The sequence below is a fragment of the Macrotis lagotis genome, chromosome 4 (assembly GCF_037893015.1).
Source record: "Macrotis lagotis isolate mMagLag1 chromosome 4, bilby.v1.9.chrom.fasta, whole genome shotgun sequence".
Lineage (NCBI taxonomy): Eukaryota > Metazoa > Chordata > Mammalia > Peramelemorphia > Peramelidae > Macrotis > Macrotis lagotis.
Genome location: NC_133661.1, coordinates 80,122,258 through 80,136,072, shown reverse-complemented (window position 1 = coordinate 80,136,072; position 13,815 = coordinate 80,122,258). Strand labels below are relative to the sequence as shown.

The window sequence follows — 13,815 nt, the reverse complement described above, 5'->3', positions numbered from 1 at the left end:
CTTGCTACCCACTCACAAAATTTCTTCCTTGGGCATTGTTGTTGGGGGTCTCAAGGCCACTCTTATGCTATCAGAGGCCATCATAAGCCAATGGAAGAGACCTATGCTAACCTCTTTACTGGGTTAGCTGATCCTTTTACTCAGGTATCTGCTACCTTTAACCCAAATGAAGGGGAACTCCTGCCACAAATTTGTGCTGTTCTCTTTACATATGGTTCCAATGTACAAAAAGCACCACAACCTATAAAGAAAATCATGATTTTCTTAGACAAGATCTTCATGTCTAAGTCAGAAATGGTGAAGTGGATAGAACATTGGACCAGGCATCAGAAATTTCAAATTCAACCTCTAAAGCTTAGTAACTTATGATCCTGGGCAAGTGACTTAATCTCTGTCTGCCTCAGTTTCTGCACCTGTAAAATGGTAAAATAATAGCACCTACCTCTCAGGGTTGTCCTAAGTCCCAAATGAGATATTTGTAAAGCACTTGGCAAACTTTAAAATAATGTATAAATTTTAGCTATTATTATTATAATACCAAATTGTTTTCTTTTGTACAGAAATATGAACATTTCCTTTTTCTCCCTGCCCATGTGACTACCCTGCACTAATGTTTAATGTACTTTGTTCTCTCTACTTCTAATGACTTCTTCAAGTTACCAAGGTCATTTTGAAATCTGATCATATTTGCTAAAGGGCACTTTATTCCTCCACCCCTGGCACCCCAATAGGCTGCTCCAAAGCCTGATGAGCATGCTTTCTATTCTACACATTTCTGGATGTGTTCCAATGACTCAATGCCAAAAAATATAATACAAACAGCAGGAAGTCATGAGAAGGTATGGCTAGAAAGAGAAACTTTGAAATTTTCCTTCTCCTTGACTCTAGAATTACTCTAGAAACCACATTTTTTTCTTACTTGGGGATCTCCTCATCCTTCTTTAGATTTCTCTTCTTCCCTCTTTGAATGTCTTCTTCCCTCTAAATATCCTTTGCCCTCAAACCCTCTGAGTACAATCTTCCTGAGAATTCCACCTATCCAGATCTCAGTTTTATCATCTATAAAAAAGAATGAACTGGGCTATATGATCTCTAAAATGACCTTCTGTAAGTCTATGGATACAGTGGAAAGGAGATGGTGTTGGACAATTAGTTATAATCTCAGAACTTACTCATAGCTGAATCCCTTTGGGTTCATGTCAATATGAATTGGGCCAAAGACTCAATCCTGTATCTTCTGGGAATCTTCATGAATTAGAAGATTATAAACTGAAACTACTTCAAGCTCCTCATTTTTAAAGGTGAGAAACCAGGCCCAGAAGGGAAATGACTTGTCTATAGATGTAATTTTTTTATAATTTCAGAGTCACTTTCTAAAATCTCTGCCAATAAGTGAAAAAAATTCTACAGATTAGCTTGAGCTCTAAATAGAAGCTCAGTAGTTACTGGATGATAAGTCGACTGTTTCCAAGACTGTACTTTTCTTTAACTTCTTAATTATTTTATTCTTCACTATTCTGAAGCTAAAACTTAATGGATATAAAGTCCTTGGTCAGAATCAACCTGTTCTTAGCATAATGGAAGGTCAATCACTGACCATCTTGTTGCATTTGGTTCATAACCTCAATCTATAAAATTTTCCAAATTAAACCCAAGAACCCTTCTCAAACTAAGAGGAAAGATAAATTGACTTGTCTATTATTCATCATTCTTAATCTATAACTCATTCAATTAGCCTCTGTTACCTTCCTTATCCATTTTATCCAATTGGTTACCAAATCTAGTTAACTATACTCCTATGACATTTCTCATAACTGCCCCCTTTCCACTTTCAGGGTCACCACCCCAGTTTTGGCCTTTATTATCTCTTGCCTTATTTCGGCCTTCAAATTGGACTTCTGATTTCTATTCTTTCCCCTCTGCAATCCAAGCCTTGAACAGGTGCACCTGTCATTCTCCTGCTCTCAAAGAAGCTCTTTATTGCTCTTGGGATAAAATACAAACTCCTCAGTTTAGCAATGAAAGCTCTTCATGATTGGTTCTAGAAATTCTTTCCAGATATTTCACAATCATTGCCTTTATGCACTCTCATAATTGACTTATCCGTTGGACCACATTTGACCAAGCTGTCCAGTGTGCCAAGAATTCAATCTCCTTCTCTGCATCTCCTAGAATTCTTTCCTTCCAGCATGATTAAATTGGGTAGGAACTCCAACAGCAAGCCTTTCCTGATTGCTCTCCTTCCTAAAATTATCTTCTATTTGTTTATTTCTATAAATGTTATATCCCTTGCAGAGTGTAAGCTCCCTAAGGATAGAAACTGTTTTTCATGTCTTTGGATCTATACACTGTAGGTATTCTTCATAAATGTTTTTTCAAATTGAATTATTTAATTAAATAACTATGTGCAAAGCCCTAGGCTCCATCTGGAGGGTGGGGATACAGAGGGAAATAAAATTTAGTCCCTGCCCCCACAGAACACATGGTTTGATAGAAAACCTCTGTTCCCTCCTCTTTGCTTTCAAATATTTGCAGCCTTTTTTGTTTTTCAATGTGAAAGCCACAACAAATGCATTTTAAATACTTCATAGATTCAGCCTTTTGTGTGTCATCTTTTCATCATTCTCACTGGGTAAAAGGAAAATGTTTTTTCTTCTGCTACTTGTGGTTTAATGATATTTTCCCATGTGCCTTTGCTCCCCAATTTGCATCCTATTGTTCTCTCCCCTTTTCCCAATTTCACACCTCAGTGCTTGCACTGTTCACTGAAACTCAACTTTTTGTGGCCTAATCTTGCTTACAAAGTTGGGGGATTCTCATTCACACTGTCTGTGAATTTTTGTTTAGCCAGTTCAGTTGCTGCTTTTCTACCCTTCTTAAACCCAGAAAGAGGCTCATTTCTTTGAAGAATATCCAGTTTTTCTGGATTCTTTCACTGTTAAACTTCCTTCCCTCAGGCTCCTGGCTAAAATTTCTCTGAAGCTTACAGAAGTTGACTTTCTGGAGATTAATGGTCTTTGTTTTGCTTGCTTCCCTCCTTCCTTCCTTTAGAATGCCTAAGTGCCTTCTAATTCTTTTTTTCTCCATGTTCTTTCTATGTTTATTTGTTTTGTCTTACTTGTAAAGATTCCTAAAGAATCGAAGCTATAAGTCTGACTAATGCTATGTAACTGCACAGTGCCTTATATTCAACAAAAGTTCAGTGGTCACTGGATGATGATAATGTAACCGTTTTTGAGACTGTCCTTCCTTTTAATTTCCTAATTAATTTATTCCTATCCCTTTTGCAGCCAAAATGACCTCTTAATTCTTTCCAAGAATTCATTTGCTAGTTCTAACCTGCTATACTACTTTTTGGGCTGATGCAATAATTGGGTAATCAAAACTTCCATTCAGAGAAGACATATGCTCACCCCACCCCCCTCCCCAACCTAGGAGGTCTATAATAGGTTCCATCCTCTCCTTCATCCCAACCATGAGATCATATTTCTTGATCCCTCCTCTCAAGTGAAATCATAGGCATTGTTTCTAGTTAATAGAATATGAAAGCTAGAAGGGAATTTAGAGGTCATCCAGACCCTTCATTTGATAGATGGGGAAACTATGGTTCAAATAGGTGAAAAATCTTGTACAAGTCATATATCTAATTAGTGGCAGAGTCAGAATTAGAACCCACATCTCTTGGCTTCCCCATTTGCCATTCTTCCCATCTATCATTATCTTCCTTTAAGAAGTAGAGCTGCTGTTAAGAGGAAAATGACAAAAAATAATTTAGACATTATAGAACTTATCCATCAAGATAATTAGGGAGGGCAGCTAGCTGATACAGGAGATAGAACACCAACTCTGGTGTCAGAAGGACCTGAGCTCAAATACATCCTCAGATAATTATTAGATGTGTGACCTTGGGCAAGTTGTTTACCTCATTTGCCTTAATCCATTGAGGAAAAGAAATGGCAAATAACTCTAGTCTCTTTGCCAAGAATATTTCACGGACAGTATTGGTGTGCAATTGTACATGGGGTCACAAAATATTGGATATGAACAACAACCCTATAACTTTGCACAGTGAATGGCACAAAGTAAACACTTAAACACTTTCTACTCACTACAGCTATGCTGCTTCTCTGAATGATTCAAATCCCATGGTTCAGTAAATATTTGTTGAAGGAATGATTGAGTAAAGGAGTATAATTTTACAGATTTTTTTTTTCCCTTTCTTGCCTTTGGCTTGGCAGGCCAAAGTGGCTCCATTTATGTCACAAGTATTCATCCATTGTTTTAAACTAGTGGCTTGTTATAGCTCCATTGAAAAAAGAGGTTGAGTTAGAGATCTGATTGTTGCATAAACTATTACAGAGGGTGAGCGATAAGTAGCAATTTTGGTGCCTTGGAAGGCAGTAAAAAATTCACTTTCAAAATAAATTGTGTAATCTATGAATAAATAATGAAGACAAATCAAGTGACTGGGAGGGAAGACCCCAAGACACTGACATGGTAAGAGAGACAGAGACATTAGACTAACTCGAGGCAGCACAGGAGGAAGGGTCCTGCCAGGAGAAAATAGGTGAAGATGGAGTTGGGCAAGAGTAATGGGTAGTTCACTCTCTGTTAGCTTTCTATGATAACAAATCATTCTTGCTAACTTGGTGTTAATCTTTGCTGTTTTTATGTTATTAAAGGAGTGTTTGTGCTACCAAAATATATAAGTGTAACAAAAATTAAAATTGCATTCTTTAATAATCATTATTAAAATGTTTGACATCCTATAAATTTCAAGGTCCTGGTACCAATCTCCAGTCGTCCTGCCCTAGTTTGGGCCTGGGTCACCCCTTATGTCCTGACACCTGGACAGTGGAGTCTGTGGATCATTCCCACTGAAGGTCTTTTGGACTTGACCTTTGAATGCTCTTAAAGGGAAGTTACTTTGAAAGGATTGAATTGTTATTGTTCTAGATTCTAACCCATCTCTGTAAGAGTTTATAGAAACACACAGTGAGAAAATGTCTGGAATGTTAAAAAATCATCACAATCTGGGCCCATTTTCTCTTTCCAGGCTGATTACTTCTTGCTGCTCTATTCTATGCAGTCAAAATGACCAGCTTACTGTTCCCTCTACTTGGTTCCATCTCCAGCTTCCATGACTTTGTATACGCAATTCTTATGCTTAAAACATCTCCTTCCACCTCTTGGTACCCCTTTTAGATTCAGCTCAAATGACCCTTCTCTTCAAGGACCTTTTCTGATATTCCCAGTTATATCCTGGGTTTCTGTGCCTTGGGAAGTTAGTTTGAATTTGTGACCTCCCCAGTAGAATATAAACTGCCTAAAGGCAAAGGCTTTTATATTCATAACCCATCCCTATTGCCTAGTGCATGTATTTAGTAGGTCCTTAATTAATGACTGCTGATTGATTGATTGATTGATAGCAAGAGCTTAATAATTTGCTGAATTAAATTAAGAAGTGAGTAGAGAAAAGTCTATTTCTTGGGACAGCTCTGAAAGTGCATCTCAGATCAGGACCAATGGTGAACGAGGGCATCCTGATATGATGCCCTTATACCAAAGGTTTTAGTCTAGAGTCTGGACTTTAAAAAATATATATTTTGATAGCCATCTTTCCACAGAATTGATTTTCCTTGTATTCCTATGTATTATATTTCATCCATTTAAAAGTGTTATTCTGAGAAGGGGTTCATGGTTTTCACCAGACTGCAAGAGGCAAACATGACGTATACACAAAAGTGAAGAACCCATGCTCTAGGCAGCAGAAGAAGCTAGCTAAGCATAGGCTTTTCCCAGATAGCCAGTGTAACCTCCTGTGTGTTCTAAGCATCTTATTCCCAAATAGGAAGCTAACTAGGAGCAGGTTCTTCTCAGACAGCAAATGAACCCTACTGTGTGTTTTAAGCATCTCTTCTACCCAAATAGGAAGCTACCTAGGAGCAAGCTCTTCCCAGATAGCCAGTGTACCCTCCTGGGTGTTCTAAGCATCTCCTATATCCAAATAGAAGCTAGCTAGGAGCAGGTTCTTCCTAAACAGCCAGTGTACCCTCCTGGGTATTCTAGGTATCTCATGACCAGATCAAATTCATTAATCCCACATCAAAATCCATTGAATACAGAATTTCTCACACCCATCTGGCTTTCTCCACCTGTCTATGCTTACTATGGTCTAGCATTTTGTCATGATGATGAATCCTGATATTGACCTGTCTTGTGAATTTATCGGGGCTCCAGTGGATAGGCTTGGGGGCTTCTTCCAGAGAGCTTTGGATTGATTCTGGATGGTGTTCTCCACAGGTAGCTCTAAATCTCTTCCTCCCTGGGTGGGTGGGGGGCCTTGATTAAGGGGAGGGGTCAAGAGCTGACATTTGTTTCCTCTACCATCCTCCAGACCAGAAGAGATGCCCCTCAGGGTTGCTAATGCATCCAACCAAACCTCTTGGCATAGAACCAGTAAGAGTGCCTTCAAGTGTGGTTGGACTGGTATGAGGAGATGGTAAATGTAACCAGCTGCCCAAGGAGATAGCCAGCTGTTGTCTAACTTGGGGGTTCAGACCACACACAGGCAATGTAAGAATGTTAGGGGGGGCCTTGCACCTCTAGTTTCTTAGACCATTGCTCACTCACATACATCAAAGTCATCTAAGATAGGAGTTATTAGTATTTCCATTTCATAGATGACTAAAATGAGCAGCCAAGTGAGTTGCCCAGGATCACACAGCTATTACATATCTGAGGCAAGACTCAAAACCAGGTTATTCTGACTCCAAGTCCAGTGCTCTGGGGTGGGGAACCAGAAGCCTTGAAACTTTGTGCTGTTTCCTTTTTAGAAACACTGAGTGAAGGAAATATATTTCACACAACTATCTCACCAAATCATAGATATAAGATTGGAAAGAACTATAGGGAAGGAAAGTAATCCAATTTTCTCACTTTTACAGTTGAGGATACTGAGATTCTAGGGCAGTCAAGTGTTGCTGTAGTAGATTGAGCATTGAGTTTGGAATCAGGAAGACTCATCTTCATGAGTTCAAATCCAGGCTCAGACACTTACTAAGTGGGTGTCTCTTGACAAATCACTTAACCATATTTGCCTTAATTTCCTCAACTGTAAAATGAAGTGGAGAAGGAAATGGCAAACTAATCCTTTATCTTTGTCAAGAAAACTCCAAAACTCCACGAAGAGTTAGACATGACTGAAACAACACTGAGACTCTAAGAAATTAATTGACTTGTGGTTGGTCATACAAGTGTGAAAATGCAGAGGCAAGATTTGAACCTGGATTTATTAGCTCCAAAACCAGCAAACTTTCCACTTACATGTCCACTAAATGTTATGAAATTATATAAACAAAGCACATTTTTTCAAACAAAAAGAAATTAGTATTTTCAGCTGCGTTAATATAGATGGAGGGCTGAGTTCCATCTAGCAAGGCATCCTCTTGTTTTTTGCTTCATAGCATAAATGCGCAGCCACACACAGAGGGAAAAAGCTTTCCTCCTGGCCTTTTCTACTGTGCTTAAAGGACACCATGTAAGGGTTCCATCTCCTCAATAACTCACAGAGACAAAAAAAACATAAAGTAGTCTTCAATTCACACCATGCTGGGGGTGGGGTGTGGTGCAGAACTCCCATTCCTGGCTTGGGCCTCTTCACTTAATGCAAAGAGCTAGTTGAATCCTACCTATCAGTTTGTTGGGTGCCCCACACTTCCATATTTGAGAGACAGGCAGGACAGCCACATGTGGACAAATGGTAAGCTTAAGTTCTATACCCACACAAAACCATGCTGCTGGCCTACCTGTCTCACACCATTCTGATTCTCTTTCGGGTCAGCGTGCTTGGCCCTTGCACTGGTATCTTTTTGCCCAGCCTCATTTCTGTGAATAGGGCTGAGAAGATGTTGACAGGATTGGCTTCCCCCAAGGGTGTTATCACAAAGTCTCTGTTCTGTGCTCATACATTTGACCAGGTCTGATGGTTTTAAGCAGCTCTTCTTAGAGATCTTGGATCCATCGGAATAGTGCTCACTTGCCTCTTTATTAGGCTTCCTTGAATACTGTCTGTTTTCTTCTTGCCACTGTTGGAACTTGGCTTGATTGCAAATGGCATCACTAAGCTCAGAGATAACATTATTGGAGTTCCCGAGCAGTGGCTGGGAGAATGTATCCCATTTAGCATTGGGGAATGGTGAAGAAATAATATTCTCTTCATTCAACTGAAGGTTAGCACTGACATTTTTAATGGTGGAAGATGGTCGGTGAGGGTTAGGAGGAAATGGAGAAACTAAAAGGCTTGGGCTGGAGCGATCTGAGATACTAGAATGGGGAAGGCTTACTGAAAGGGTAGGACTAGCCCGGGCTGAAGAAGTAAAGTATTCAGTGTTATAAAGAGAGGACTCTGGCAGAGGGGGCAAAGGTGGGGTTACAGCTGGAGTATTTCTGCCTGGAACCCCTACAGTCAGGGAGATCCACTCAGAGGTGATGGCATGCATTTCTGGAGACAATACCTGACGTGAACCAGGCAGAGATTGGGGTGCTGGGGAGTGGCATTTACCATGACTTGGAAACTTAAGAGGAAAGAAAAAGAGAAAGAGAAAGAAAGAGGAAGAAATAAGCAAAACAAAATAAAAAGGGTATCAGATTTTAGAACACCCCCCCCAAATAATCTATTATCAAGAGTACCAAAAAAGAAATGAAATGAAATGAAAAAACAAGCAGAACATACACAATTGTTCAAAAAGGAAATTCTATTTGGAGCAAGAATGGATGAGATATGGACTTAGGGACTACAGTACTTGCCCTGGATCCATAATCATGACTGATAGACACCAAGGATTCTGGTTGTATGTGTCTGTGTTAGGAGTGGGTTAGAGTGATAGAGAGAAGTACCATGGGATTTAGGGAAAGGTTCTTAACACCAGTGTAAAGACTCTTAATACTAGTCTAGTCTGAAGCCAGTTTCAAATGATATAATCAAAACTTTTCATTTCCCCATAAATCCACCCATCCAAAAATTCACCTCTGAGAATAGGATAACAATGTGGTTTTCTGCCTTACAGTTAAAAAACAGTGATTTAGAATTTTAAGATCAAAGATCTGAATTCTAAGAAATATGACTTTTATCAACCCACTATTTTTGAGGATATCTCAAGAATCCTTGTTTTAGGACAGAAAGGCATAGAGGAAAAGGAAATGAATTTATGAAAATATGGACTCGGTTTATAGTTCTGCCATTTATGACCATGTGATTATGGTCCTCTTTGAGACTTAGTTTCCTTAGCTATAAAATGGGGCTAACAATACTTGCTCAGCCTACCTCACCAGTTGATTGTCAGAATCAAATGAGTTAATGTATGCAAAGTGATTTGTAAACCTTGAAGCACTATGGACATAAATATCATTAATATTGTTAATATTATTCTTTTTTACTTATTGTATTAGATTTTTATTTCCCCTAATAGAGGGTCTTCCAGAGTATCATTTGAATTGTCTTCTTATCCTCTAAGAGTTTCTCACTAAGGCTTTACCCAACAGTGAAACCAATCAGAATTACATGAATTATTACAAAGCTTCTTAAAAGATTTTCCAACCAAGCAGAAGGTGGCAAGAGCCCCTACTGTGGAGACCTATCAGAATTATTCCTTGAGCTTATCAGTGAATCCCTGGGCAAGGGGAGGCCTTTTAAGCACATGAGAAAATGAGAATAAAAGCAAGAATGTTCTTCTCAGTTAATTCTGCTACTCAGCTCCCTTTTTAAAATCCCCTTTTCGACCTGTTTAACATGTACAATATAATCTAATTCATGACAATGAGTTATGGTTATGATTAATTTCTCTAACTCTCAATCTGACTCTCACTCTTCTTGGAACTAAAGATCTTGGGTTATACATTTGATTTGACAGAACTACAAGTTGTATTCCAAGTGAACTTGATTGAATTAGTGTGATCAGTAAATGATCTGTAAATTCCTCTTCTAAAGAGGTAAGGCTGGCTAAGAAGAGGTTTTCCATATTCCTCTAGGAAAAAAAAATGATCCCTGTAAATCTCAGAGAATTCTACACCAACAGTACTCCTTAAACTAAATTTATTTAGACCTATAAGGAAAGAAGTCACATTACATTGTGATATCTATGACAACATTGATTAGAAATGTGATCCAACAACAGCTCTTTTTATATAATATGCTTAAGGGTCAAAAAACTGCATTAAGGAATGAATTGAGCTGATTCAATTCACTGATTTCAATCTGATCTGTCTCTTGCAGATCCTTTAAAACTTTCCAGGGCCTTTTTTTTATGCCCTAGCTTTGAAATCTTTGTCTCAGATATTAATTGACAAGCCAATCATTCCGTCCCTTACCCTTTGGGGAATTTTAAAGCTTTTTGGAGAGGGCTTAAAAAAGAATAACTATGCACAAAATTAAACAAAAACCATCCAAGGTTCATGTAGGAATTACTTCAGAGAAGCTTGCTTACAGTGCTCAGAACTGGCCCCAAGGTACCTGTTTGAACCATGGTGGAATTCCTGTCTACAAAATATAGAAACTGATCAGGAGAAATGCAGATACCTGGGGAGAAGCAGTTGTGCTGCGATTTGGAGAAGAGAACGGCAGATCAATGTAATCAACTGGGTTTTTCAACAAAGGTCGCTTAATCACATCCACATATGTGATAGGAAAGATTCCCTGTCGAGTGGTACCACAGATTCGTCCTTCATACCAGTTCTCATCAACCTGGCGAATTAATGTGATCCTCTCCCCCTGGGAACAAACAATAGTATATTTTAAGTCTCAAAATTCCATTGACATTCAGGACTGACCACTCCATAGCAAGACCCCTCCCTTAGAAATCTTTTCTCCTCGGGTTCACATAGCTGTCTCCTTTCTGGAGAAAAACAAAATATAATCACCAATTAGGGGAGTGTAGACCACAAAACTCAAGGCTACATGAAAGGAAGATGGATGCCCAGACTATCTTTTTAAATATCATATGAGAGTGAAGGGATAATGTTACCAACTTATTCTACTAAACTTAATTACTCCCCAAAGGAATTTACTGTTTCTTCTGTATGAATTTAAATGCTTCAGGTTCCTAGGCAAGTAATTCTTTAATGACATTTATACAGCACCTTAAGATTTACAAATTGCTTTATAGTATGTCATCTCTTTAATCTTCCTAACAATCCTGAAGTATAGTTGCCATTATTGTCATCTTACAGAAGAGGAATGAGTAAGTGACTTGTCCAGGGTCACACAGGCAGTAAGTATCTAAAGCAGAATTTGCATTCATGCCTTCTTGACTCAAAATTCAGTACTCTATTCCCAGTGCAACCTTACAAGGAGAAGAGAGGAGAGAAGAGGAGAGGAGATTATTGTTGTTCATCTTTCTATTTTAAAGAGGACCAATGATATCATGATGATGACCATGTCTTGACTTGAATACTATCTGGATTTAGGTGAGGCAGAGCTGTGCAAAGCCTCTCTCCTCTCTCTCTCTCTCTCTCTCTCTCTCTCTCTCTCTCTCTCTGTCTCTGTCTCTGTCTCTCTCTCTCATTCAAAGTCATAGGAATCTGATGGCAAGACAAAATTCAAGAAGTGATGACCCAGGATGCAGTGGGTCACCTAGGCCTTTCTAAATTAAGGTCTTTCCCAAGTCTTAGTTTGTCTGAGGCTACATACATACATTAGGAAGAGCTGAGATAAAAGATTGCTTCCTCTACTATCACAAAAGTATCATTCTGGGAAGAAAAGACCCTTAGAGTTTCTGGTCAAAACAGAAAATAAAAATAGATGCTATTTGCACTCAGGGGCTGAATTAGCCTTCGGTGAAAGTTAGGGTGATTTGGATTTAAAGGTTTAGTCATTTGAATCACAATGGGCTTTTTAAAAGTCTGTTTTTCCAAATTATATTTGAAATCATAAATGGAAACTGTGTAGGACAGAGAGTAAATTTACAGAGAGTAAATTCCACTTTATAAGAAAATAAATAAAAAATTAAAAAAAAATCTAGTCTCCTCCAAGCCAAGATATCTTACAAAATAAATGTAACCCACACTTATATTTCTCTTGACAGAACACCTACATATAAAGATATAATGCCCTAAGCAAAGTGGTGAGGGGAGAAGAAAAAGTAGAGGAAGAAGAAAAGAAAAAAAAGGAAGAGGAGAAAAAAAAAGAAAAAAATAGAAATTTCAGCTCTTCTTCAGAGAAGAGAGGAGAAGAAAGAAGAAGAGGAGAGAGAAGTGAAAAGGGTAGAAGAAGGGAGAGGAAAAAGAGGGAAGAAGAAAGGGAAGAAGTGAAGGGAAGGGAAAAGAAGAAACCCTTCCCTTGGGAGCCAAGCCTGTGGAAATGCTCGTTTATGAACTTTGTTGGGTAGTCAGACTATAGTGTCTCTACTCATAGTCTTTCGAGGTTGACAGGACCTATTTGAATTGAGTTCTACCCAGGCTCTCCATCATGCAGTGATAGGGTATCTGTGTAAGACCCAAGTAGAAGAAAATGTTCTTTATTAGTTAAAAAATAAACAAACCTATAGCCCTTCTGCAAATAGAAATTAATTAAAAATTATCTTTGATGCTGACTCTCCTCAGTCTTTTATGAGCTGAATAGTTAAACTCTTTTTAAAAAAAATTAAAAAATAATTTATTTATTTTTATTTTATTTTTTCCCCTGGTTACATGCAAAAACAAGTTTCAACATTCAGTTTCAAAACCTTGAGTTCCAAATTTTCTCCCTTCCTCCTACCCACTCCCTCTCATTGGGAAAGCAAATAACTTGGTATGGGTTAAAAATGTATAATCAAGGGGGCAGTTAGGTGATGCAGTAGATAAAGCACCAGCCCTGGAGTCAGGAGGATCTGAGTTCAAATCCGACCTCAGACACTTAATAATTACCTAGCTGTGTGACCTTGGGCAAGTCACTTAACCCCATTGCCCTGCAAAAACCAAAAAAAAGTATAGTCAAGAAAAACATTACTACAATAATCATGTTGTAAAAGTAAACACACCCGCCCCAAAGAGAAATCTCAAGAAAAATAAAGTGAAAAAAAAGTTTCAGTCTGTATTCAGGATAATATTCTTTATCATAAGTCTTTCAGATTTCTCTTGGGTCACAGCATTGCTGAGAAAAGGTCGGTCATTTACAGCTGATCATCCTGAAACTTTGATATCACTTTGTATAAAGTACATTTCCCATTGCATTTGCTCATGTGTTTTACTGAGGGTATCCTGTTCAACATTTGCCATAACAGAACAGCATTTCATCTCAATCACATGCCACCTTTGTTCAGTCACTAAATAGTTAATCTTTAGACAGTAGGCTTTGGACCCCAGAAGAGGGATGAAAAAATACAGATCTTTCTCTTAGGCAGTTAGGCTCCAGAAATATGATGTTAATTTGCAAATAATGGGCATGCTACTAAGCTAGTGATTATATTGAGGTTTCCTGAGCTTGAGAAATACCCATACACAACTCTAATGTGCTAGGAAATCCCAAAGGTCTCTGATAGCCTAGTTCAGAAGTGCAATGCCAGTTTCCTCACTGAGATAGCACTACCCAAATTTCCTAAAGTAGCTCTGAGGGAAGGATTGTCTTACCTTTCTGAAGGACATCTCAACTTGGGTGTCTCCATTGAAGTTAAACTTAGCCACAGCATCACCATATTCTAAAACTTGTATTGGTGCCATTTTTTTGGGTTGTGCCTTTTCTGCTGGTGGAAGAAGCTGAGAGAAAGAAAAGAAAAACCAGGGAAAACAAGGAAGGATGGAGGGAGAGGAGATCCACAATGCAGACTGTCAAAAAAGAGTGTT

At 38.5% G+C, this 13,815-nt stretch overlaps 1 protein-coding gene across 50 annotated transcripts in view; it reads right to left on the bottom strand.

Annotated features, from left to right (window-relative positions):
• Positions 1-13,815, bottom strand: part of SORBS1 (sorbin and SH3 domain containing 1) — a 306,979-nt gene that overhangs the window by 10,741 nt on the left and 282,423 nt on the right. For 30 of the 50 annotated variants that reach the window (XM_074233269.1, XM_074233279.1, XM_074233271.1 and 27 more), the window contains 3 exons: positions 13,603-13,728; positions 10,577-10,768; positions 7,809-8,576 (listed from right to left, as the gene is read on the bottom strand). In XM_074233269.1, coding sequence (XP_074089370.1) covers positions 7,809-8,576; positions 10,577-10,768; positions 13,603-13,728 — 1,086 coding nt within the window. The remainder of the gene's footprint in view (positions 1-7,808; positions 8,577-10,576; positions 10,769-13,602; positions 13,729-13,815) is intronic. The other 20 variants (XM_074233283.1, XM_074233286.1, XM_074233289.1 and 17 more) reach the window with 1 other exon arrangement.